At 48.6% G+C, this 27061-nt stretch overlaps 1 protein-coding gene across 3 annotated transcripts in view; it reads left to right on the top strand.

Moving 5' to 3' along the window:
- Positions 1–27061, top strand: part of LOC149359160 (protein FAM107B) — a 187927-nt gene that overhangs the window by 73254 nt on the left and 87612 nt on the right. Inside the window, exon 1 of one of the 3 annotated variants that reach the window (XM_089571404.1) lies at positions 649–1314. The exons of the other annotated variants lie outside the window; for them this stretch is intronic. Within the exon in view, the coding sequence (XP_089427530.1) occupies positions 991–1314 (324 nt within the window). The 5' untranslated portion in view covers positions 649–990. Of the gene's footprint in view, positions 1–648; positions 1315–27061 lie in introns of those variants that run through there. 3 annotated transcript variants of the gene reach the window in all.

Here is a 27061-nt window from a genome sequence, read left to right as displayed (position 1 = left end):
AATAATCGGGGGGGTTCAGGACTGAGGGGCGTGGCAGGGTCTGGTCTGGTGGCGCCAGTAATAACGCAGCTCAGGCGCTTTATCGTTTTCCTCCTAGTGGAGAAAGCTAACGGCGCTCGCTGCAGGAACCTGAAGCAGCACACGTCTGGCATAGTTAGCGGCCGAACCGGAGGGTTATCGGTGCGCTCCTATATACCTCGATCCGCGCGGCTTGCGACAGCCACGTGTAGAGAGGGTCGCACACGCGTTCATACGGCGGTTACCCCGCGGCTTCTCGCGCAGCCCGGTTCATTCGGAGGCGCCGATCGTGTCCCGGGGGCCGTCGCCTAGCGCGCTCGTCCCCGCTTCCGACAGATAAGCACCCGCGATCGGAAACCACGGCGGCATCAAACGATTCCCGCGCTGGTATCGGCGGCACTTGGAAAGAAGAAGGGCGAACGGCGCGGCAATTCGAACGAGGAGCCTTTCTACCGAAGGGCTGCGCGAACGGCGCTCGATTACGTGACCCGTTTTTTTCTCGCCCTCCGCCGCGAAGGAGGAGACGGCGACGTTTCGTTGTTTATGCCACCCCCGGAGGGGGGAAAGTGCGCCGCCGACGAAGTGGCCGGACCACGCAGGTTTCCTGCGAGCTGCCGACCTTGTTGCTTGCTGCTGCTTGCTGTGGCACCTGCGAGCGCTAGCGACGCCGGCGGCGGCGGCGTCAGCAGCCAAGGCGGACGGCCGCCAAGCTTTCCTAGAGAGAAAACTTGCCCGCGCGCTCACGCGTAGTAGTCGTCGTCGGCGTTACCTGCGTGCTGTGTGTGTGTCCTGCTCGAGCCAGCTAGCGAACGAGCTGGTGCCGTCGTGTGTCGTGCTTGCCAGAGTGTGGGTTTCTTCTGGTCTCGAAGAGTGCGTCCGTTGCTCGAGGAGTGCGCGGAGGCTTCGACATTCGGTGTATGTAGTGCTCGCGCGCTCTGTTCGCGCCGACACCGGGAAAGATACGCGCAGCGCATGGTTTTGCTCGGCGGCGGCGTCGGTGACGACGCGCCCCCGCTCGCGACCACGGCGACGGCTGCCCCTTCCGTGCTGCTGGACGACCCGTGCGCGGCCGGCATGATCGGCGCCCGCGGTGACAAGTGCGTGCGCATCAAGGCGCATCCGTCGCACTCCACCATCATCGACAGCGTGCACGAGTGGGAGCGGGACGGCCTCTTCCAGGCTGGCACCCAGAGGACCGACGAGCAGCCCCCCCGGAGGGCTGCCCAGAGGACCGCGGCTGCTCCCAGGGCGGTCACCAGGAGCGCGTCGGCCGTGCACGCTTCCTCCAGGCCGCAGGTACACATGAAACAAGCGCGAACGCTGTGACTCTGGTCGGATTGTTGGGATTTGGAGTGATGGATGGGCTGGAAAGGTCGTTTGGTCAAACTGCCACACTGCGAACAAGGCTCCCGTGTGTGAGCCCCAACGTAGGGTATTTATTCTTCTTCAACGGTCGGTGCTTTATCCTTTTATCTTCATGCGTACGTTTCCGAGCAGACGTGCTGCCGTCAAACTCCCGACTCCATGAACTGTCAGGGCCCTCATGACATCAGTGCCATAAGGGCCTTGACAGGTGACTCGCACCTTGCTACCGGTGGAATGTGTGCGCGGGTCACACGCAACGTATTACTATATCAGTTTTCTTGATCACGACAGCACGGACAAGAAGGAACAGAAAAATGCAAAAGAAGCTGTGGTCGCTGGGGTCGCTGTCGGTGTCCCTGCTGTATATTGGGAGGCTTTCGCTCTTTTAGGTTCTCAGTATCCTTAGACGAAGAACTACTTAACCCCTTAAGTGCTGGGATGCCAACTTCGTGAAATGACTTCGTGACTCCTAGAATGTTTTCGCGAATATCTGTGGTATGTGCTAGAATGCTGGCCACGCAAGTTGCAGTTTACCTTGTTTTGCAGTGAGTGCTACTGCAGCGATAAAAAATTCCATAAAAACTGATAGTGGTCTCTTTCGGCCCCATTTCAGGAGCAATCAATTGGAACCTGGTGTGTTGAAATTTCTGTGGCCGCAATAAAACACGACTGGCTGCTTTCTACCGCTCAGCTTTTCCATAAATAGCCGCACATCGTATTTTTGTGATTTTCCTTTCCATTTTTATCTATCTGAAGTCTGTGCACGACTGTCCATCCATAACTGCTTCCTAGAACACACTGGACGAAGCAATCTAGGGTTTGTCCAATATTCCGACATTTTATGCGAGGCGACATTTTATGCGACTCGACGTTTTATGCGAGAAGCAGCTGACTGAGGTTCAATACCGCTGTTAATCCCAAGGGGTTTCATTCTAGTCTGTCCATGGTTCTGATGGACCGACGCCGTGGTCGTGAGTGATTCTGAGTTGAGCAGCGACAGGTTGATGAGGGCTTTTTTAGTCACAATGTGCAGTTTATGTACGGAATACACAAGTCGACCGGAGCGGCCGCTGACGTACTCAGGTGCGACCAAAATGCGTAACCTGAGCTCACATGGGACAGGCCTCTGTCAGTCTAATGACACGAGCTAGAGCCAAGCTTTTTGTTCAGTCCTTTCGGTCGTCGGACCGCAGTCAGCCAAGCCGAGCATTACTCAGTCCGTGCTAGCTCATCTTTCCTATAGAAATATACCAAATAAATGCTTTTCACCACCACCACACGTACAAGAATCCTTTTGTCCGCACTCTGTCTCCCTTTATGTACCCCTTGTGTCAGCCATATTTTGAGGCGACATGCTATGAAACATTCCCCACGAAGATCTCCTGTGAGGCGGCGATTTGCTTCAGGCGTACGTCTGACTGACTGGAGCAGTGTCTCTGAGAATGGAAAGAAGAATGGAGGAAACAAAAAAAAAAACGGAAGCATACCTGCACTGTTGCACCATTGCTTCTGGGTGGCCGTTTCCGTCTTCGCGGTGATGCGATGGTAGAATCGAACCCCCCCTCCTCGTCCCCAGTAGCGGAGCCCCTCGCAGTCAGAGCCGTGCGGTGGGCTCCTTAATTAGAAAGGAGCTTCAAAAGGCGCACCCTTCCGCTTGCCGTAAATGTTCCTTCCGCGCGACGAACAAAAACAGCGCACTTCCTCGGATGTCTGAAGACGTCTCCCGAGGCGCCGGTGCCGACAAAGGATGCGTGCGACAGAGCGATTCGCAGCGCCTAACAGCACCTTTCAGCACCCCCCCCCCCCCCCCCCTTCCTCCCCTGTGATGAGCCGCCCTCACACGTAGAAAGTGCCATCGGGCGCAGCTTTCCTTCAAGCGGCTTGCGAACGCAACAGCAACCGCTGCCTACGATCATGTCATTGAGTCGTTGACTTCGTCTTCACCTTCGTGTTTATCACCACCCGCGTGGAACAAACACCCTCAGGTGCCTGAGCTCCAAAATCATTCCTTTTACGTGCGTCTCACCTTGCCACAGTCCTCTTTCGGAGCCTACTCTCGATCCTGAAAAATCCACCAATCACCACTTACCGAAGACTTGGAACCCATTCGCTGCTCACCACTTAGGCAGTTCGTTCCTCGCTAATTCTGCTGTGGACTCCTCATCAGCCAGAGTTGAACTGGAACACGTCGGTTGCAGTTGTCCACACATCTCAGTTCAGAGTTCCAGCGACCCAGCTTCCACGGGGCTCGTCATTGATGTGGTTCTAGTATAAGAGTCATATAACTGGCTCTCGGCTGTTCTCAGAACCCACAAAAACTTTATCACTCTCACAGCAGTCCCCCTAGCAGCGCTGCTTGTGATACTCTAAAATTGGCATCTTGTGCGCTAGCCAACATTCTCACTGAGCTCGGCACTCACGTGTGCGTGCGGCAGTCACCGCACCGACGTTACTTGGTGCTCTTGCCCTGCTCAGGAGCGCCTGAGCTGTTCACTGCGCTCTCTAACGTGTATACCAGGAACAACTTTATGTGGCACTGCGCTGCAAGCTGCGACAGCGAATTGTCATCTTCCATGGCTGCCTTGTGAGAGTCTGAGAACGGCTCGCGCACATATAGCTTCAACTGCAACTGCAGTTCAACGCAGGAACCCTGCAGTGAAGTGTGGGGGTGGTGATGATAATGGTATTGCGTTGGAGGTGGGGGATACGGACGCTCCTTTAATGGTCTACTACTACGTCCGAGAGAGGGGGGAGGGGTTATTTTGAGAAGGAACATGTCTGAAACAAGTCCCCCGTGCTGACATCAGCGCACTAACGCGCACAGCCTAGTGAGAGCGGGGAGCAGTTAACAGTAGTGCAGTGTGTTAACGACGACTCCTGCCTGCGCGTATGCCTAAAGACACGAGCTTCCGTTCCCTGCGGAAATCACACGTAGCGCGTGCGTTAAGTGGGCCACGCCGAAAGCACCTATACGCCGTCAGTTAAGGCGCGCGCCTGACATCGTTTAGAACAATGCTTAGAGTTTATACCCAAGCGCCTGACGCAGCAGTTTTCAGTAGCGAGTATAATAATCGCCGCGTGTGCGTTGCACGTCGCCGTAAATACGCTCTTTGCTACCAGTGCGCAATACGCCATTCGTGCTCTAGCTACCATTTAAGCTGAACTCATTGCTGTCATCATTAATTCAACCCCTCTTTCAACTGCGCCTGCCGCTACTGATCCCCCGCTCAGAGCTTCGTGAAGCTCACTTGTGACAGCAGGGACCGTTGCGCCTTACTCAGCTCCGGGCCGCGATTTGTGCACTAATTAGCGCTTATTCGGTGCTCTTAAATCATAATCACTGCCCAACAGAGCAATAGCTTGAGTGAACGCCAGATGATTAAAAGATGCTATTGCACGGCTGCTCGATTGCACCATTAATTCACATCGAGAGAGAGAGAAAAAAAACACTTTATTTGCAGCTTTTGTGTCAGCCGCTATGTTGGTAGCAGGCTTGCCGCACGGTGCTCGTTGTATTTGTTTCCGTTGCGTCACTGCCATTTGTCATATCCTGGCGTCGCCTTTCGTTACTTGGCTGTTGCGACCAGACTTCAATGTAGGGGCGATAGCGAAGACTACCGCGCTCCTAAACCCTCTGCTTTGAGCAGCGTCCAATGCAATAGGTGGTAATGAGTCGAGGTCCACCTGGCCCCTGAGTCAGAACATTATGCGCTATAACGCGAGCACACAAGGCGCATTCCTGAGAGGGCCCATTTCCCGACCTAGTTATAGTATTCTTATTTGTTAGCAGGTAAGCACAGGAGTTCTCTATTACGGCATGCTGCGACACTGTGGGGTACAACGCGAGGTAATAATATCCTAGCTGAAATCATGAAAAATAAATGGACACGGCCGAGCCGTGTAGTGCGAAGGGGAGATTACACGGACACTGAGGAACAAGTGCATCCAATTTTTATTGTCATAGCACAAATAGACTCTGCGCTGCTTTCTCGGCATTTCTATGTTTCTCCTACAGCTAAAGACGAGTTTACTTCTAGCACAATCGCATTTACAAATTTCCCCGCCACTCGACTGAAACTAGTGACGTCTACACCGGAAAGAGCTGCGTGATCACAGCTTTGTACTGAACGGTAATGTTGCCTAGCTTCTGGGATTCGCGTATAAATTACGCGTAGTAGCACGGCATTTTTCTTGAGAAATCGACCGGTTTCGGCGCTACCTGTATTTCATGTTCAGGGCTTTTCTAAGAGCTCTGTTTTCAGTTAAAGTTACGTTGCAGCCGTTAGAATGCGATGATCTATCGATGCAGGCCAGCTACAGTTTCTCCTCAGTGTCTCTTTGAGTTTACGGAATGGATTCGAAGAGGAGGCAAGCATAGCAGGGGGCAGCAGAGAGTCAGGTGGGCGGATGGGGTTAGGAAGTTCGCGGGGATACGGTGGACACCTGGCACAGGTTAAGGTTAATTGGAAGGATATGGAAGATGTCTTTGTCCTCTAGTGAGCGCAGATGGGAGATTATGATGAAGAAACTGCGCTTACATCAACGCTGTTAATCCCCCCCCCCCCCCCAAAAAAAAAAAAAAAAAAATCCCCGTACACAGCCACCGTTGCAAAACGCCGGTGCAAAGAGATTCCGTTGGCTGATACGCAGCCTGAGATGGTATAGACATTTAAGCGTTATCGTGCGATATGGAGCCAGGCTTTTGTGAAAACTATACACATTACGGCGTTTTCTTTCGGCCGTATACTAACCTAACTTTTGTTCCTTCCACCTTGGAGTGGTTTCGAAAACTAACGGTGCAAAACGAGTCGCAGTGCGTAGCCAAGACGCAAACCACGAGAGCTGCATATTTTTAACAGCCGCTGTACCTCACAGCCACTTGTCGGCGCATGGGCATTCATTAACTACCTAATGTTATCTTTTCTACCAGAGCTCTTTTTTTAGGCTATTCACGAACGCGATGACTGCATTCTGGATGATTAAGTTTGGATTTTTATTAATAGCATGTTCCGCCAATTATAAGTAAAAACACGCGATAATTTATAAATGCATTTGGTCCTTGCTTTGCCTGCATGCAATGTTTATAGTGATTATTTAGTTGCCGTGGGTTTATGTGCATTAACAAAAAGTGTTCAGGGCGAATGAAGTGAACTGATAAATTGTGCACTACAAACAGGCCGCGCTAATTAAACCCTTCAGTAAACCTCCGCGACAAAACCCTGATGAAACAGCGTTTTTTGTAGCAAGGTTCTGAGCGAAGCCAGCACGTAATGCGCTTTTAGAACCACTGCAAGAAAAGGTTATGCTATCAGAAAGCACCAAAATATGAACTATAGTAATTCTGGCCGCTGGCCAAAACAGAATTTTTCTTAAATTCATTGCTGAATTTTGAGTGAAGGAAAGCCACAGCCATGCATAAAGTGTTGTTTCTTTCTTTCTTTCTTTCTTTCTTTCTTTCTTTCTTTCTTTCTTTCTTTCTTTCTTTCTTTCTTTCTTTCTTTCTTTCTTTCTTTCTTTCTTTCTTTCTTTCCTTCTTTCTTTCTTTCTTTCTTTCTATCTTTCTTTCTTCTTTCTTTCTTTCTTTCTTTCTTTCTTTCTTTCTTTCTTTCTTTCTCTCTCTCTCTCTTTCTTTCCTTCTTTCTTTCTTTCTTTCTTCCTTTCTTCCTTTATTCCTTTCTTCCTTTATTTATTACTTTCTTTTTTTCTTTCTTTCTTTCTTTCTTTCATTCTTTCTTTCTTTCTTTCTTTCTTTCTTTCTTTCTTTCTTTCTACTTAGGCCTTTCCATGCCGTGTGTTTTCCCAACGTTCCCGACATATGCGTTCCGATGTTCATCCGTTCAATAGACAGCTTTCCTGTACAGAGCGCGTCGAGACGGAATGTGTCTAAATAGTGATGGATTCCCGTAAACAGGTTTAATGGCACGAGCTTTTCGTGTGGCGAGCCGCATGCAACTCATCGGTCATATGGCGTGCGCGCACGAAAGTCCTCGCGTTTCCTTGAGCCGAGTGAAGTTTCGCGCGCCTGAGCCGCCTGTCCCTCCATCAACCCTCTGGACGGGGTGCGCACGCAGTTCAGCTAATACAGAGTGAGGTAAAGAGAAACACCCACTCTATAATACTGATAACATACCTTCAGCAAGCACGTTCTTCGCTTGGACGCTGCATGTGTGAAGGACATAATAATATTTGTTCTTCTGCGGAGGATGGATGCGTGAAGGTCGCATCGCCGATACGTGACCGATAGGCAGCTGCACACAAAGCTCCCTTTGTAAAACAAATTAGCCACGACTGCAGCGGAGTGCACGGACCGAATTTTTTTTTTTTTTTGTATCAAGACTCGGGGAGTAAGTATAAGCAGGTTTTTTGCTGAGGCACCAAATGCATGAAAGATTTCGTGTCCGCTTAGAAAGATAAATTGAACTCAGTTGAATTAGTTAAGAGCTAATTAATATTTGCACTATCCGCAGAGCGTCGCCATACTATAGGGTCTTCGTATATTCCGACAGTACAGACCCAAATATCTTTGAATTGGGCCCGTTATCTTTTACGTCAACTTTTAACTTTTTACTTTATCTTTTACCGTTATGTTTTAACCCGATAGCGTTGGTACCCTCCATGTGGCAAAAAAATTGTTCGTTGTCGGCGGTGGCCGTTTCAAGCTTCGCAGCTGGAGCGGCCAAAGCAGCCGGCCGCTCCGGCAACCTAGGTAGGCCACCTAGGTCACGTGACCTTTTGGCGTCATCACAACCTGCCAACCTTAAAGCGGAGCTTAAGTGTCTCGTCCAATTTTTGCCTTGAATTCCACGTCTTCCTTTTCTCTCGAAATGGTGGGGAGAGCCAGACTCCTACCGCGCCGCTCCTTTCTTCATACCTAACCTCCGCCCCTGTGCTCTCGTTCGTATTTTTACGCTCCAGACATCTTAACACTGCAGACGCATTTGAAGGGCATATTACGCGATGCAGCTGACGGAAATTCGCTGAGCTAGTTTCTCTGACGCTGAGAATGTCTGCTTTATGTTATTTGACATATCGGCTAATCTCCCGACTCTTATTGCAAATTGAATGTAGCTATCATGCGAACACCTTCGGTCGTGAGGTACCTATTATTCTCCGAACGTCGCAGTCGTCAGCTTCTACGAGGTTCACACTTTACGCAGCCAGGTATGCGATGAGAGAGAGCACAATTAGTATGCCCTGCATCTTTTCCGATGACCAGTTCAGTTTTCGTGCTGTCGGCTCAAAGCTGCGCAAGTTTTCGCCTAGCATTGTAGAAGATGAAGCCTGTAATTGTTGACGTCGAAAGTGACCAAATTAGGCCTATAACTGCTGCCTTAGCGATTGTGCCGACAAGCCGATGATTTTAAGACGGTTCAGCCTCGGCCTTTGGTTCATTATCGAAGCCCTCCTGGCGTTGGTTTCTTGGCATGAAGTGCATTCTTGGAGCCAGCAATGCGCACCTATAGCTACACGCTTAGGCCATGGCTCCTCTCAACTAGCCGAATGCGCGCCTGCATTCGCAAATTAAGATGGCGGTGGGCCTCTGGGCGATTGTCCCCGAAACAATGGGGTCTCTCGGGGAGAGAGCAGCGACAGGCGCGTGCGCACGAGAGCCTGTTCATCGGAAACGTTCACACGCGGGTGCAAATATGAGTTTCGCCAAGGCCGCCCGTTAATGTAGGCCTTGGTGGCTCGCGCCTATTGTAACACTGGTAGACTTAATTGCCTCGGCACTCCCAAGCAGTATGGAGATGCACCTAGAAGGTCGGTGCAGATGCTTTCAACCCCGCATGGACAGTGTGTCATTCTTAATGTTAGGCAGTCTGCAGGACGCGAACGAGTTGTCTTATGAGTCGATCGACGGTACCTTTGAGGGCGTACTGTGTGTTTTTAATGGTAGCTTGGACTAGGCAGCATACCAAAACGAGGCATTCCATTGGTTCGTGGAGAGAATTTTGTCTTCAAATCTGCCGCAAAAGTTGCTGCAAGAATACTGGTCCTTGAATGGTGTACATCATTCGTTGCCGATCGATATCCTCCCTTAAAGCGACAAATGTCCTGATCCCAGGTCGGCAGTGGCCCCGGTTTTCATCTCCCGCTGACACTTCATGAACAATTCATGAAACTGCCTGTTATGGTGCGATAGCATTAGAAGGGCCATGAAGGCGAAATCTGTCGCGTCTGGCGTCGCCGTCATTGTGAAGCCTCCAGCTACAACCGTGGCAGGAGTCAGGCGGCGTTCAGGGAGATTTCCCTCTATCCACCTGTCACCGTTGGCAGGTGGAGAGAGGGGAACCTTCCTCTCCATTTGTAGGAGAGAAGAGGGAGAGACCGAAAGGTGGCCGCCACGTGAAGAACCTAGAGGGTGGCTCGTGGACGGAGGAGGTTCTGACGCAGGCGGAGGAAAGCGCGACCTGAGGGGGTTGCCACGGGAGCACCCGGCGGGTGGCTATCGTGGAAGGGGGCCTTTCCCACCCGCCACCTTCCACGGTTTGCAGGTGGAGGGAGGGAATACCCCTCTCCATTTGTTGGGGGAGAGAAGGGAGAGGCCGGACTAAGAATGATACGGCAAAATTGAAAGTGACTAATACCCCTGTCACACTAGCAAATTTGATGTCATTCGAACCTAATGGCATTCGATGCATCGAATTTCATTTGGTCTCTTTCGGTGCTACACGGAAAAAAAATAATGCCATTCGAAAATGATGGCGTCGACGATCAGTGAAAAAAAAATAGTCCAACTGAACGACATCAGCGCGCATAAAAGATGTTTGAAATTGTTGTGCAGTGTTTCAAAAGCGGGTGAGAACATTTGTGTGCCGTATTATAAGCTGAAAAAATTATTTGTGGCCATTCTGCACCACTTTAGCCATCAAAAGCCAAGCCAAGTACAAAGTCAACCACAAATCCGATAAATGTAAACAAACAAAATGGCTGACATGGCGGCGCGCGGACACGCGCGGAGCTTGGAAATCCAAAAGGTGAACTGCTCAGTTACGTCTTTAAGTGCCTTCGAGCTTAACGAACATGGCACGCCAACCAGCAAGAATCACGCATCCCAAAATGACCGACGGTCGCGGGAAAGACGCTGCTTCACGCTCGGCCGCTGCTGTGGGCTGCTGAGACCGAGAGTAATAGCTATCCACGACAGCCTCTAGTGTGAACAGATTCACACAACATTAACTTTTTTCAGCAGCACTACCTAAATAAATTCACTTTCTAGGTTTGGCAGTGTGCGCATTATTTTTTCGCGTCGCTTGTACGTGCTGCGTATCTGGTGTCCAGAGTACGCATTTGGTTCGAGATCGAATGCGAATGAGTTCCCCTAACTCATTCGATGGCGAATGTCATTCGACCCTAATGACATTACATGTTCCCGTGTAGCAGTCGATTAAGGACATTAGGTGCTAATGTCATTCGATTCAAATGACATTAAATTTGCTAGTATGACAGGGGTATAAGAATTACTCATCAAAAATGAATAAAAGAAGTGATTGCGAACAGAAAGAGAGCAAGAGTAGAATCATAATTGAAATAGAAAAGAATACGAACTGAAAAAAAGAAACACAATTGGAATATATTGGAGAGTGAAAGACAATGGAATCAGAATTATAATAGTTTGGCTAGTGAGAGAAAAATGCTGTCGCATTTCCTCCGCATCAAACCATTTGATCGCCCCTAATTTTTTTCTTCTTTGTAATAGTGTGGCTACAGCTACGTGTACGCTAGCTGTAATTGTTCACTTTATGGGAGTCTGGTACGTTTTATGTGATTTCTGTGATACCACTGCACTCAAACACTTTAGCCACCGCGGTGGCTCAGTGGTTATGCTCGGCTGCTGACCCGAAAGACGCGGGTTCGACCCCGGCCGCGGTGGTCGAATTTCGATGGAGGCGAAATTCTAGAGGTTCGTGTACTGTGCGATGTCAGCGCTCACTAAAGAACCCCAAGTGGTCGAAATTTCCGAAGCTCTTCACTACGGCGTCCCTCGTAGCCTGAGTTGCTCTGGGACGTTAAACCACTATAAACCAAACTCAAACACCTTAAGAGTCGGAGTACGGCGTCCGTACCTCTTTCTTTTTTTATATGGCTTCACACGCAGCACTCTCGTGAATGCTGTTTAAAATATATTACCACTAAATCTCCGATGTGGACAACATTCTCTCTCACTGTTAGTGCACGCACCTGCAACTCAAGTGAAACCCCTACACATGCGCGGCTGTTTCTAATTGCCTCAAACGCGTCTGTACTGTCAGGCCCTGAACAAAAGAACAAAGAGCGCTGTGCAATTCCTCTCGCATGCACCGCACGTGTACCTGGGTGCACGCATACGTGTGCTCTCATATTCCACGAAACTCTAACTTGATTTGAAAGCTGCGCCGGTTGCGAGACTCGATGTCGCGATTCATCACGTTCGTATACCCGTGTGACGGGTTCCACGCAAGGGTCGGTGAAGCAGGCCTTAGACCGTAAAAGCCGCATGCGAACGGTAAATGGGTTCGTGGATCGAATGCGCGAGACTCCCTTACGCGGAAGGAAAACGCTGTGCCGCCCAGCCAAGAAAGTTGGCTGAGCGGCCTGTTGGACGCGGGAATATGCGCTTTTGAGCTCGAAGCCCTTCGAGGATTCTTGGAAAGTGAGTTCACGCTAGGAGAGCACAACGCGGCGTGAATCCTCTGCGGTGCCTTGCAAACAGTACAGTAACGTTAGAACGCTTAGGTCTGTTTTTTTCTTGTGCGTGTGCGTGCGTTGCGCGTGCGTGCGTGTGTGTGTGTGCGTGTGCGCGCGCGTGTGTGTGTGTGTTTGTGTGTGTGTGTGTGTGTGTGTGTGTGTGTGTGTGTGTGTGTGTGTGTGTGTGTGTGTGTGTGTGTGTGTGTGTGTGTGTGTGTGTGTGTGTGTGTGTGTGTGTGTGTGTGTGTGTGTGTGTGTGTGTGTGTGTGTGTGTGTGTGTGTGTCAGTGACTCCTCTTTTGAGGTTCCTGGGTGAACTCCTTTAATAGGTAATTTACTCGAGCTATTTTACTGGTGCGCTACATTTGATGCTGCATTGCATTGCTAGACCGAAGCTGATGTGTATTATACTCTACAATAAAAAAAAACTGGAGGGGGCACTCAAGCTCCGCATTAAGGGTATGACGTGATAGCGTAGTGGGTTAATTAAAGCCCACATATGCGGAATTGGTCACTTTCGAGTTAGCACTCATAGATCCCTGGGAGTCATCATCCCACTCCTGGCGGAGTGTCGGAGCGGTTAAGCGATGCGCCACTGCCCTGCGATGGCATGGTACTGCCACCAGTGGGGCTTGTGTGCCCAAGTTGCTCTTCCCGAGCGGCCAATCATTAATTTACCGGCCACCTACCACTGTGGCCAGCTTGCTGAGAATTCTTGTGCCGACGCCTCATGGTCACGTGACCTAGGTGGCGCACCTGGCTGCTTGTCCGCGGATATTTCGCTCACGATGCCGGCGACGCCAGATTTTCGGCAGAACAGGAGCCTTAACGCTACTGCGTTCAAATTCGTCAGTGCTTGTTTTTCATGTTTCAGTCCTCCGATGTAGCAAGCTTGGAGGAACCGCATCCACACATGTTTATGAAAAATAAGCAAACAGGCATTCACCTGTGTTTGGCATGGCAGATGTGAATTAATTAGTCTGCGCAGGCAAGGTTTTCTTCAAGTTTAATAATCCTGAATGCCATTACGCTCAATAGGAAAGAATAAAAAAGATAGATATTTGGACTTACCAAGAACTGCGGAACAGACCATCGATCACCACCGCCTTGCGTGCACAATTACACCGACTGTACTGGTAATTCGGAGCAAAATATTTCAGTACACGGGCGTCGGCCGTACGAGTATTCTAGCAAAATAATAGTTCAGCAATACAGTCTCCGATATAAGCACACCCGCTAACTGCATGCGTTGGCTGACAAGTGTATCAATTGATTTTGATTAATTACGAGGAACACTACAACTGCCCCCTCACTTTATGTTCACCTGGTTGTATAACCTTCGTGCAAATAAAATAAACCTTCGTAAAAATATTTATTTGACCAGCACTGTTCTCACTTCGAGTTATTGATCAATTCGCTCTCGCCCTACCATATGCTTGTCCCTATTAGGTCAGTTTATAGAGCGACTGCTGCGGTGGACCGGTGTTCCCGGGTTCGAATCCCCGAACAGGACGAATTTTTCGTTAACTACGAAGTTTCTGTGGAAGCTTTATAGCTTTCTTTTGTAGCCTTATGGCTGCGCTTGGTTTGATGCCAATGAGTATTTGCACCCTTGTTACAAATTTACCCCACCTTGGAGGATTCCCCTAAACATTTCACATTTGCGCAGGCTTTCGTTCAGTACTCATGGTGTGTTAATAAAAAAATCTTAAAAGCCTAATTTAGAGCGCCTTTTACCGTATAATGGAATTTAGAAGCGTTGCGTATTTGTTAATTTCTGTGACCATATTATGGCTTTGGCACGGTAAAAAAAGATTCAAAAGAAATGCACGTTGCGCACAGATCTCCAGGATCTCCTTGGCTTTCGTGGTCCTCAAATGCGGGGTCTTTACTATATATAGTGCTGTCTGAATTCGGTCAACCGGTCACGCGGTATTTTTGTTGCTTAACAACATGACATCAGTTCAGTTCAGTTCAAGTTTTGTTGCCTTAAAGGCCCGCCTTTGCCGGGTTTATTATTTAAGGGGCGAAATTTTGTTGAAATGAGTTACCAAACAGCGGCGATTATTTAACATTGAAGGTGGTCAGTAACGTGATAGTGAAAGGTACCGCTGAAGCGGTACTGACGATGTGACGGGGTAGGTCGGTCCCGTCCGTTGCTGCTCAGAAAAAAGAACGAGCCAGAAAAGGAAGTAGTGTGCTACGGAGATCGAGCGGCCGTGAGTGTGCGATGGCGGCTAAGGATGAGGATGTCCGGTGTGGTGAGATATACGAGGTCTGTTAGAAAAGTATCTGACTTTATTTTATTTTTTTTGCGAACACCTGATGGATATGAAACAAGCGCGCTTACAGCAGCCGACCTTGAACCCTCGAGCGCATGCACGAATTTTTTCCCGCCTGCCGATAGCGTCAGTCGCTGGGAAGCAGCGTTTGAGTGAGGCAGTGCGCAGTGCTCTCGTCGGTTTTTTGTTGCAAGGAAAATGGCGGAGCGAGAGGAGCAGCGCTACTACCTCAAATTTTGCCAGAAACTTGGCGATAGCCAAGTGGAAACCATTCGAAATGTTCAGACGGCTTTCGGTGATGATGCTATGAGCAGCACACAGATCAAGCAGTGGTGCAACTGGTTTAAAGACGGCCGCACATCTGTGGAGAGAGAACCACGCTCCGGTCGGCCATCAACATGCCTAAATTACTAGGTAATTGCCGAAGTGAACGCTGTGGTGATGCGGGACTGTTGTGTGACTATCCGAGAAATTGCGGAAAAGGTGGATATCAGCAATTTTTCTGCACATTCCATTATCACCGAAGATTTGGCCATGGAGAGAGTTGCGGCGAAATTCGTGCCGAAGCTGCTGACGGTGGAGAAAAAGCAGCTCGTGTTGAAGTCTCACAGGAGATGCTGGATTTCACAAACAGTTACCCTGACTTCACCGACGCCGTAATCACTAGTGACGAGTCTTGGGTGTACGGGTACGACCCGGAAACCAAATCCCAGTCGTCACAGAGGACGCATTCCACGTCACCAAGACCAAAGAAGGCCCGCCAAGTGCGCAGCAATGTCAAAGTTTTTCTGACTGCTTTTTTGACTCCCTCTGTGTGGCACACCATGAGTACGCTCCCCACAGGATCAAAGAATGACTAAAGAGTACTACAGGGATGTCCTCCATCGCCTACGCGGTGCTGTGCGGCGCAAGAGACCGGAATTGAGGTCAACAAGAAATTGGCGCATCCCTCGCGGCATTGCTCTTGCACATTCCTCGCATTTGATTCAGACTTTTCTGGCGAAAAACCAGACTTCTGTAGTTCAACAGGCTCCTTACTCTCCTGATATGTCCCCCTACGACTTCTGGCTGTTTCCTAAAATCAATAGGCCATTGAAAGGAGCGCGATTTCAGAAAAGAAAGGACATTATGGCTGCAACGACAGGAGAGCTAAATTTCATTCCGAAAAGGGCCTTTTCGGAATACTTCCAACAATGGCAGCACCGCTGGGAGATGTATATGGAGCCCCAAGGGGACTACTCTGAAGATTATTAGGTTTCTAACGCTCCAGTTATGCCAGTTTTTTTTCTTCGGCCAAAGGTCGGATACTTTTCTAACAGACCTCGTACGTGTCGCACATCTTACATTTTACGGCGTTGTTTTGATACAGTTTGTGGCACAAATATTCACGGAGGCACGACTCAAATCTTGTGAATTAAATGACTTTGCCGTAATTTCCGCTATACAGTCCGCACCCAGTGCGTAGTCTGCAAAGGTTAATTTTGGCTGAAAACCATTTTTTTTTCCTGCATTGTCCGCTCCCGGTGTATAGAATCGCGTTTGCCATTTCGTGCTATATTGGTTGATATTGAATATTGAATTTTAAAAAATGTTCTATAATCTGCACCTATAGATAATTCGCAAAGCCTAACATTTTGACATTCAAATGTGTATAGCCCGCGGACTGTGTACCGGAATTTACGGTATATACAGCTGCCAGCTTATGTGTAGGAGCTGTGAGACTTACTTTCGTGCAAGTTCCACTCTTGGCGACGTTCGTCGCCGTTACTATGAACGCAACTTTAGTTGGAGATTAGAGTTGCAGTCACGCAACTTACAACAGATTGCATTCCACGGAAATCATGCGCTGTTTTTTCCATCGACGGCGAAGTAATGCTCTCAACGGAAGTGCGCATTGCGTGCATATTGCGTGGCTGTCTGGGCGTCTGATAGGCACGTGTCTAACGCAGACACCTGGCCCCCGTATATTTACGGGCATACGGTGCCAGCATGAATCACTGTCATTCGTCGCTGATCGAGTTACGGTCGCCAGCCAGTCGTGACGTACCCGTTGATTTAGCCGCCCGGTTCAAACTCGTTCACTCACGAAGCAAGGCATGCGCGCTCATATACGCATTGGCGTTCGCAAAATAACGAACACTGTCGACCTCGCTTTTTCTCGCCTACGGCTTGACGCATTGCATAGCTTCCTTTTATCTTTTTACCCTCTTGGCTCTCGCAACCATTGTGCTCCCGAACGGCTCCGCTAACCGCCTCATGCTGATTGCTTGCGTAGTCTCGGGACGGAAACGCCTGTCTGCGGGATCGTTTCCGTCGAATAAGGACACCTCGTACGCGAAGCACGCTCTCACGCTCCGTGCCTCAGCGACCACGCTGTGCTCAGGTGGGCGCTACATCGAACGCTCGGCGTTCACAATGCGCGATCAAGAAGCCGTTAGTATGTACGGAGGAATAATACAACGGGCCGAGCTCGGCTCGTTCAGGCTCTCCCGCTTCTTCCTCGGCAGAGTGTCTCCTTCCCCCCCCCAAGGAGCCTATATACTACGAGATACAAACAACCATTGGCGAAACGGCGTTAAAAACATTCGGTCCCAGCAGAAAAAATGCTGCCTCATTTCCAGTCTTTACGTGCTTGCGTAGTCCCTACTATGACTTGCCGTGTAGGTCGAAAGCGCGACGCGCGTGCCTTGGCAGGTGTGCAGAGTAAACCGATCGGCCGCGGGAAAAAGAGGGGCGTTTATTCCGCGAGCCACCGCTCCGGGGGCTGGCTGTATCGCGTGCGAGCCGCCGCGGACCTTGAGCCCAATAACAGCGGGCTGCCGCTGTAGCGCTGGCTTCGTCGGCACACTTCATTTCGGGGCTGCTGCAAAGGGCTACTACGGCAGACTGCTTGCCGGCTTTCGCTTGGCCGCGGCCATCTTTTGCCGGAAAGCTCGGCGGTGTTCAGTTTGACCCCCAAAATGGTGGGTATTAGAGGTACGCACCTCCCCTGTATAGCTTCTACGTCATATCAGATATTGCGTGGGTAGACTCTGCGTTGAGAGAAATCGATCCGATCTTACAAGGCCGCCGTTTGTATCGAGGTGAAAAGGCCGCCCGAAGATAATACGCTTGCCCGTGCAACGTGTAGAGAGCGCGTGTTTATTTCCTTCTTGCTCGTTGGCATCTTGGCTCTCGCAAGGGTGGCATATACGTACCATTAGGCTTTCTCCTTTATTCCCTTTTAGCGGTGCGTGTGCTATTCTCAGCGAGTCTCTGTTGTGCATTGCTTCACATTTTACTTCATATGGACTTAACATAAAAATAGGCAATAAATGTAGTTGGAACATGTTATATAATTGGACGATTCAAATTTACAAATGTTATTAAGCAATATTTCTGACTGGCCAGACAATTTCGAAAGTAGTGCTCTAAAGCTGTTAATTTGGAGTATTTAAAAATAATCTATTGAATGAAATAAAATACCCTGCATACACTCACTAGACCCCGGCATCAATTTGCAGTTTCCAAGCTGCACGCACGCGCGTGTGTGGAGGCATGAAAGAGGAAAGCGAGCTGTCTACAAGGGAACTGTCCAGAAACGGAAGGGAACACTTTAGCTCCGCCATAAGGGTATGACGCGATAGCTTAAACAGATCAATACCCAAATATGCGGAATCGATCGTTCTCGACTTCGCACTCATAGATCCCTGGGAGTCCTCAAGCCCCTCCTGTCATAAGAACCCGAGGCAATTTGCATGCAGTTGTCTCAAATTAAGAAAGGTAGAGAGAACTGCATAATACATCCAGTTGTGATGTCGATAACATACAGATACGACCAATGAAGCATGTAATTCATGATATTACTCCTATTTTAGTGCATATTTATAATCTCTCTATTTCCACAGCAATATTTCCTCCCCGACTGAAGATGGCAAGAGTTGTAACCTTGCATAAGAAGGGCGATAAAATAGAAATCTGAAATTGCTGTCCAATTCCTATTCTCCCAATATTTTCCAAATGTTTAGAAAAGCTTCTTGCAAAGCAGTTGTCCTCGTTTGTTTCAAACAACCAACTCCTCACAAAGGCTCAGTATTGTTTTATAAAACACTTGTAAACGAAGCTTGTCCTTCTTGACCAAAAAAAAAATTCATCCTCCCTAACTTTTAACACAAACTTTATATATAAATATATAAATATACAAAGTTATATACTATCTGTTGACTTTGGCCAGGCTTTCGATTTTGGTAATCACGATGTGTTGTTTAAAAAGCTTGAAAGATACGGTATCAGAAGCCTCGCATTAGAATTTGTGCTACCTCACAAACAGGCAACAGTTGGTGTCAGCAAATAAACCAAAATCACATTTAAAATAAATAGTTTCAGGCGTCCCAAAAACAGAGAATTCTCAGCCCGTTACTCTTGAACATCTTTGTAAATGAAGTTGCACACATCCACAAAGAGGAAAAGCTCATAATGAATTCTGACGACATTAGCATACTTATGTCTTCATCGTGTCCCGCCAAGTTAATTCACCAAGCAAATATATTTATTCCCAAGTTGAGCTCCTGGTCTACGCAGTACTCCCTTAAAGTTAACACCACCACAATGAAAGCCGTTATTTTTTACACTTAAGTGCGTATATTCCAACATACCTAAACGTAACATTTAATTCAGCAGAGATTGAAATGGCAGCTCTGTTAAGGTATTTGTTCAGTATTTTTCCTGCCATCTTTACTTTGACGACCGAGTCAATTTCGTCGCTCAGAAAGTTAAAGGGCCAGTCTACTCACCGAGATAAGTGTGTAAATAATGGCATATTCTGGTAGTTGGCACCCTATAACATCAATAACGAGGGAACTGCTCCCGGTTTAGGCAGGAATTTATATTTTATTTCGGCGTTAAAGGTCGCGTAAAAATGCATGGTGGCGACCCCAAACGTCCATTTTGTTCAAGAAGGTGGTAGTCTTTTTTTGTAGAAGCATAAGTGAATATACTACGCACCGTTTGTATGCCCCAATGACAGAGAAACGCACGTTTTGTTCTAGTAAACCGTAGAAGGCGTACCGCTCGCTTTTTCTGTGAATCACATGAATATTTATAGCTACACGTACGCAAAACGCAGGCACATTCCCACTTTTAGTTCAACGTATGCTAGCAGAGACGCAAAAATAAACTCAGCCTATAGTGGCGCCATCTGGTTGTCAGGACGGGAACCATAGCTGTAAACAAACCGACTCTCCACTTAAGCCTAGGAACGTCAGAATCGTCATTCTAATTATTAAAATAAAGCAAATTTATCTCTTATATGTTTTCTTATAGGCGAGATGAGATGAAGCGAAAGACCGGCGCCCCATTTATGGCCAGTGAACGCACTGAAAAAGGCAGCAACAACGAGAATTCAGTCCGAAGCGAGAGGTCCGGCTTCGACGGGCGCCGCCATGTTTGTCGCCGCGCGGCGGAAATCCAGATGGTTGCCAGATGAGGCTACCATCTCATACAGATGTGTTCCCACATCAATAAATTCTATTTTAAAATGTTCTACCGCACTTCTTGGCACCACAGCTGGCTAAACGGTAATTTGAGTAAAGAGCTATTGGTTGCCGCAAAGAAAATATGGTCGATAAAATTCAGTAGACTGACCCTTTAACCGCACTCCCTGTGCCTATTAGAGAGTTTTAGTATAGCGTCACCCTATCGCTTTGGGTCATAGGGGAATAGCGGGATGCTACTGCGCATGCGCAGAACGCTATCGGCCCTTCGGTGTTTGGGTGAGCGGGCGACGCTAACGCTAAATCGGCGAAATAGCGTGCGCCCCTTGCGCCCCTAAGCCGCTTTACGTTAGGACAACATGGCGGCGCCCGCCGAAGCGGGCCCTCTCGCTTCATCACCGATTCGTCGTTGCCGCTGCTCTGTGGCTCACGCTCACATCAAACTAAAGGCGCACGAGGCTTTCGCTTTGGCTGAAGTTGCCTGAACAACAAAATTTTAGCGATAAAACACGCCTAATTTTCAGATTGCTTCCGTGTTTACAGAGCTGCTAGGCTTAGAGAGTACTCGTCGACTGACGTCAGAAAGCGCGGGAGGTTTGAACTACTGATCTCCACAAACAGGTTTGCAATTTTTTACCAGACCTTCACGCGCGTGCGACCTGTATATATTTATATTTATCATGTATATATGTAAATATATTTATTTTCAGTGTACTCCTCCCCTGTCCTTTCTACTATCCCCTCCCCTCTTTCTTTTCACTTCTACACTCTGCCTGCTATCCTTTATTTCCGCTGCCCCAGCTCAGGTGCTTCCAGCAGCGATAGCAGATGCCGGGGTAGAAAAAATTTTCTACCTTCCATATTCAATGCAAAATATTAAAAAAACATTACTACTACTACTCTTCCTGTGTGAATAGCCTTGGCTCGGATTGAACATGTCCGCATTTTAAAAAAATATTTGCATCATTTTTCGCTTTTCCTAATTAGTAATTGGTAACTGAAACAGTTTGCGCGTCATTTTATTTACACAGTAAAAAAATGTGCAGCATATATATCAACTTATTTGTTCTGAAAGCTTCTCTTTCCCGCCGTCATGGCGCTGCCTTCAAGCAACGCAAAGCGACCATCCGCGACCCTATTCTATAGACAGAAAACGTGAACCCGTTCCCCTAACGCTAAGCGCATGCGGATAGGGTCACCCTATTCGCCACGACGCTATTCTAAAACTCTCTATTGAGTTGAAATATACCTTTCTTAGATCAGAAAAGCTCCTAATTCTTAATGCATTATTCGCCTGTCATATACAGCAGTACCATTTAGTATGGGTCTCAAAAACTGAATCCAACATTAACAAACTCTTCCTTTTGAAAAAAATAATTTTGCGTTTTATAGAAAGCCTATCGTATACACAGCACACTGAACCCTGCTTTCAAAAATATAATCTTCCTAAAATTCAGCAGATATACATACACCCAAAGACAATTAAAACAATTTTTCTCGGTTATCGAAGATATTGCGAGAAAATCGTTGAAATAGCAAACTTGGAACAGTCTGAGCATACACGACTTACTCTCTGCATAGAAATGTAGAGCGTTCCCAGTATAGTGCCCAGTATATTCTAGGCACTATAGTTCCCAGATCCCGTACTAATTATGGCGATCAAATGCTTCAGTATCACCTACTTAAACTTCTAAATCGTGTTCACTGCAGAGGTATTTTACGACAGATGGCGACACCAGGAGGTCCGCCACTTCTGGCCTTCGAAGCCGGCGTTAGCAGCATTGGCACGCAGTGCGAAACGCTGCTGCGCAGCTTGTGTACGAACGTTAAGTGACTCTTAAACAACCCAGCTATAATTAGCCTAATTTCTAGTCAGACCACATAAATAAATAACACCTAGTAGGAAACTGATCGAGTTGCGGAATCGAGTAGTAGTAGTAGTGAAAACATTTATTTTTATTTTTTTCAAAAGGAAGAGTTAGGGAGTAGGGGGATGGGGATAGATAGATGTGGAGCTTCAGTGGTCGGTATTCCCTAGTCCAGGATCCCGTTGGCCTCCGCCGCTGCCTTGGCCCTCGTCACCAGCATAAGCTGTGTGCTCGGGTCGGAGTCAGCCAGGAGGGCCTCCCACTGCTCTAGACTAGGGCTATTTACCTTTGGTAGTAAAGGGCTTTTTTCGCAGCCCCAGGTGGCGTGGTACGTTGTGGCGTAGCCCCCACACCACACGCACTCTTTCGCGTATCTGTTCGGCCACATTTTGTGATACATGGCTCTGCTTGGGTAGGTGTCTGTTTGTAGTCGTCTGAGCGTGGTGGCCTGCTCTCTGTCGAGGATATCCGCCGGAGCCGAGTACTTCTTGCGCGCTCCCAACAACGCCTTCATTGCCTCCCCGTAAGATTCTGGCGTGCTGAAGGGTTCGACCGGCAAACCCGCCCTCCGGTTCGTGAACCCTCGGACAACGGTGTCTGCCATGAGATTTCCCTCAACCCCAGTGTCAGGGACCCAAATGATGGTGTGTTGAATGCTTGTGTTGTTTGATCCATGTCTGTGTTGTTTTTGTTCGAAGAGGATACTCGCGGCTTTTCGGCCGATCCTTCCATCTCTGTATGCCCTTGCTGCAGCCTGAGAATCCGTCGCTATCCAGTAACTCAGTCCCTGCCGATTGGCTTCAGTCAGGGCTAGAGCTATGGCGATCTCTTCCGCTGCTTGTGTTGTCCTTGTGCGCACTGATGCACCAGTAACTATATTCCCATTGGCGTTCACTACTGCTACCGCCCTAGCGTTTTCCTTCGTTCTGTACTTGGACGCGTCAACATACAGAACCATCTGTTTTTTCTTTAGGAACCTGTCCAACTCCAATGATCTCGCCGCCCGTCTTCCTTCGTGGTTCTTGGGGTCCATGTTTCTGGGCACTGGTTTAACCAAGAAAGTGCTCCTAATTTGGCTGTCAATGTCTGTCTTGTCTTCGCCCTCGTCTTCTGCCGGGTATCCTAGCTTGACCAGTAGTGCACGGCCAGCGGCTGTTCTTTTAAGTCTTTCCATTTGAAATCTGAGCATGGTTTCGCTGTGCTCCTCATACGTGCCGTACACCCCCATGTTCATCAGCTTCTCTGTCGAGGCGCAGGTCATGACGCCTAAAGCTTGCTTATACGCCCTTCTGATGCATGTTTCCATTTTGTTCTTTTCCCCTTTGTTAGGTTGTAGGTACGGAAGCGCGTACGTCATCCTCGGTATGATGAGCGCAGAAGTGATCCGTAACGCATCTCGCTCCTTCACCCCTTTTCTCTTGTTCGTAATCCGGCTTAACATCCTGCATATCTGTTTCGTGGAGTGTTCCAAGAGCTGGATGGTATGGTCCCGTTTGCCTTTCTCCTGCAGCCACATTCCCAAGATGCGAAGCTTATTTGTCCTCCTTACGGGTTGTCCATAAACAGGGTCTCCGGAGTGCGAGTCGAGCACGCTAACCACTCCGCCATGCCAGCTCAATGGTTTGGAATGAACAAAGGCGCGTCTAGTGAATACGGTGTCTTCGTTCACTCCCATCTTCCTCCCTTCCCGTTACGGCGAGGTCACAGGTACAGGTGTCCATTGGGATATGCGAGTCAGATACATTTCCTTTCCTCAGAAACCAATTTACCGACGAGCAAGGCGTACAGCCGAACGGGCGATGGCGTTCTGTGGACTCCCTGGCAGCGTGGCGGGATGGTCACGTGAACAAATATGGCGGCGCCCATGCTCCTGCGCTGTTCAGCGTCTATAAATGCGCGCTTGCCTTGGCGTGAATGCTTTGCTATGCGGTCCTGTAAGGAGAAGTGGCAGCGACAGGAAGAAGCGAGAAAGCGACAACGTGCACAAGAGACGCCATGGAAGAGCGTGAAGAACGTCTTGCAAAGCGTCGTGCTAAGGATGCAGCTCGGCGACAACGTTCTACCTCGCAGAGTGGTTCCACGTCATCGGTCACCGATGAATCTCAACACCTGCTCAGGGACGCCGCAATGCTATACCAGGCGAAGGCAATGTGCCGAAGAATCGCCACGAGAACGCGCGCAAAGACTCGAAAAACAGCGGATTACCGAGGTTGTCATTGCTAACGCAATTTACCCTGTTTAACCAGAGCTAAACCACTGCCAATTTTCATTTTCTCATTTCATTCAAAATTTTCCTGGCCATATTTCAAAATGCGCGTCCGGAGGGCATCATGTCCAACATTCTCGGACAAAAATTTTCAGAATTAGAAAATTGTATGATACTGTTATGAAAATATTGCAGATAATGGTCCATTCTTCTGATATGTAGCAAAATCTTTATGTTAAATTGCTTCCATCGATCGCATATAACAGTTAAGCCTGACAAAAAAAAAAAACAATGGGGAACGCTTTTGACGATAGCAAGAACGTTAATAAAAGAAAATGCAAGAGTGCCGTCGGGTGATCTGCGAATATATTGATTGTTATGGTGAAATCGTATATTATATGAAAAAATTGCTTTGATAAACGTGTGCTGACATCGCACAGTAGACGGACCTCTAGAATTTCGCCTCCATCGAAATTCGACCGCCGCGGCCGGGATCGAACCCGCGTCTTTCGGGTCAGCAGCCGAGCGCCGTAACCACTGAGCCACCGCGGCGGGGTGGAAGGGATAGAATGTGGGAAAAAGATCACTCGGGTCGACGGGAGCGCAATGCGAAAAACATCGCAACCATGTACAAATTTCTCAGGCGCTTTCCTCCTTTCACTCCTCTAGCTCGCCACGTTATTCAACGGCTGCGCAATTTCCATCACCGTCAAAATACGAGCCAAAAACATTCGTTTTCATTGCTGCCAACTTTCATACGAACGCTAGCCCCGCCATTCGCAACCTTTCCTTCCCACGACTGCGCCGACACCCTTCTGCACGCAACCCTATCGTTGACCTCCCAATGTTCGTTTATGAGCTCCATTCCGTAATTAGTAGCCGTAACCAGTTCACTTCCCGCGTAAGTGGCCATCGTAGGCGTGCCGCGATAGCTGTGCGGAGCTGTTAGGAGTCTTAAAAAGCAAACGAGCAGATGCAGACACACAAACGGAGAGTTGTTCTGCGCGATATCGCTGGAGGAAGTAATTATGCACGCTCAAGAGTGCCAACACTAAAGGCGACGTAGACGACGAAGGAAGTGGCAAGCGAGCGCGCCATAGCTGTTTCGTTTAGAAATGCGGTCTCCAGCTGTGCGCTTGGCGGCGCGTAGTATTGGCGCAGCAGAGCGAATCTGTAGCTCAGTACTCAGTTCTGTGCATCGCGCTAGAGATAACCGGAGTTTTCGAGAGCGCACTAGTTCCGCCACGGTCGAAAGTAACTCCGCAAAAGTAGAACGCTGTAACAGACACTCAGTGAGATCACTTAACTTCAGGCGATAGATCCGAAAACTACTGCCAGAGTTTTTTATTAGCTTACTAATTACCAAGTTTACCACTCGCGAAACCCAGGCACCTATGTCGGCATCTAATCCGCATCTAATGTCGCCATTTCGTGAGGAGATCAAGAGGCGCCTCCGTTCGGGATGAGGGCATTTTTGCCGTTTTTGTGCTGAAGCGGAATTTATCCGCGCTTCGACATTATTACGTACGGCAGCACATTTTGGGTGTGCGCGCCAAGACACTGCACAGTGCTGCTGCCAGGCGTCAACGTACGATGACGAAGGAACGGATAACACGTGTACTCCTGTTGTTCCTTCGTTCTTCATCTTCTGTTGCGCTGATTTTTTTCCGTGGTGCAAATGAACCAACTAGCCCAGGCTGCCACTCTCAATCAGTTCCCTTATCGGGCCAGAAATGTAAAAGCTTCGTGTCATTACCACAACTCTAAGCGATCTTCTTGTTGAAAAAATGGCAACTCATTACGGATCATTGCATGTCTTCAACCATAAACTTGATCTGGCGTCGAGGCTGTGTAGAAATCAACATATATAGAAGGCGCCACGTTTGATCAAGAGAACATGCATCAATGCGGAAGTCTAGCAATATTTTTGCGTCTTCTAGTTTGTATCTCTGTTCACAGGTGGCGAGACAACGTGTGAGCTTTTTAATTTTTGAGCAGCATACAGTCGCGGACAGAACAATATGGACCACGCTTCTGCATTGAAAGTATTCTTACGCGTTACCTAGCTAGCGAAAAACAATGGTTGTTTGATGCATGTGAGAGTAATAGCTATGATGAAAAACAGCGCGAAGGGAAGACGAAGAACGGACAGGACGACGCAGACAAATACTATCTTTCATCGTGAACTTGAACTGACTCGCCCAACATTCAACTTTACTTAACTAGGTTTTTGCTCTTGCACGTGATGGCAGCGAACATTTCTATTTCTGCCACGCAACGCGACAGGAAAGGGGAAAACGTGTTCTATATTATTCTGTCCTTGACTGCACGTGTCGATTTCTGAAACGCGGCAACAGCGGATCCTTTAAACACCTCCGGGGTCTGAGAAGTGTTTTGGAATTTGTAACGCTTCGTTCGTCTCACTCACTCGCTCACACGGACGTTCTACATTTTGCACGATTCATAGATCTGAACAGTGAACACATAAGGCGCCTACATGTTGCGCGCAGGAACATATAAGCTCCATGTACTATAGTGAGCACACGGCACAGTGCAGCATAGCGGAGCGGTGTTCGAAACCGATTGCCCCTACGGATTGGCCGGCGTCAGATATATATGCACTACATGCGTTCCACGGCGCTGCACGCAATTTTCGTGCCGGAATGTGGTGTCAAGAGAACTGTACGGCTTGGAGATTACTTTTTTCCGTCTCTGCGGTTCGCCTAGTTGCCATCGAAGACAGAATGAACGGCGCTTGCTTTCCTCGAGAATTTCTTGGCCGAGTACCAAGGCATACGCCCTCCTCTGGTGGTTGCCTCTCCCCCGCCCGCTCTCCTCCTCTCTCAGCGTAGTCGTTCGTGTCCAGCTCTGCACGGCGGCTATGGCTGAGTCTATTTTTGTGGCACTTTGCCTCCGGAACTCGATCTGCAGGTGCCGACCCCTCGAAATCACATTTCGTATGCGTAGGGCGCTGCTGCGTAGTGTCCTTCAATCCCGCAGCGCCTCTTGCCTTCGTTTTCGTTATCTTCGGTTATCTCTCGCGATTCTCCTGGCTTGTAACGGGACCATATCGAAAACGTTGATGAGTGAGATTTAAAAAAAAATGGGCCGACGTTTGCCCGTGCATGCTGTGCCCACAATTGTGACCATCGACATGGGGTGATGTAGAGACGCGATTGCATCG

The sequence above is a fragment of the Amblyomma mixtum genome, chromosome 2 (assembly GCF_055824585.1).
Source record: "Amblyomma mixtum isolate Tamu chromosome 2, ASM5582458v1, whole genome shotgun sequence".
NCBI lineage: Eukaryota > Metazoa > Arthropoda > Arachnida > Ixodida > Ixodidae > Amblyomma > Amblyomma mixtum.
Note: the sequence above shows the minus strand (reverse complement) of the source record. Positions and strands in the feature narration are given on the sequence as shown.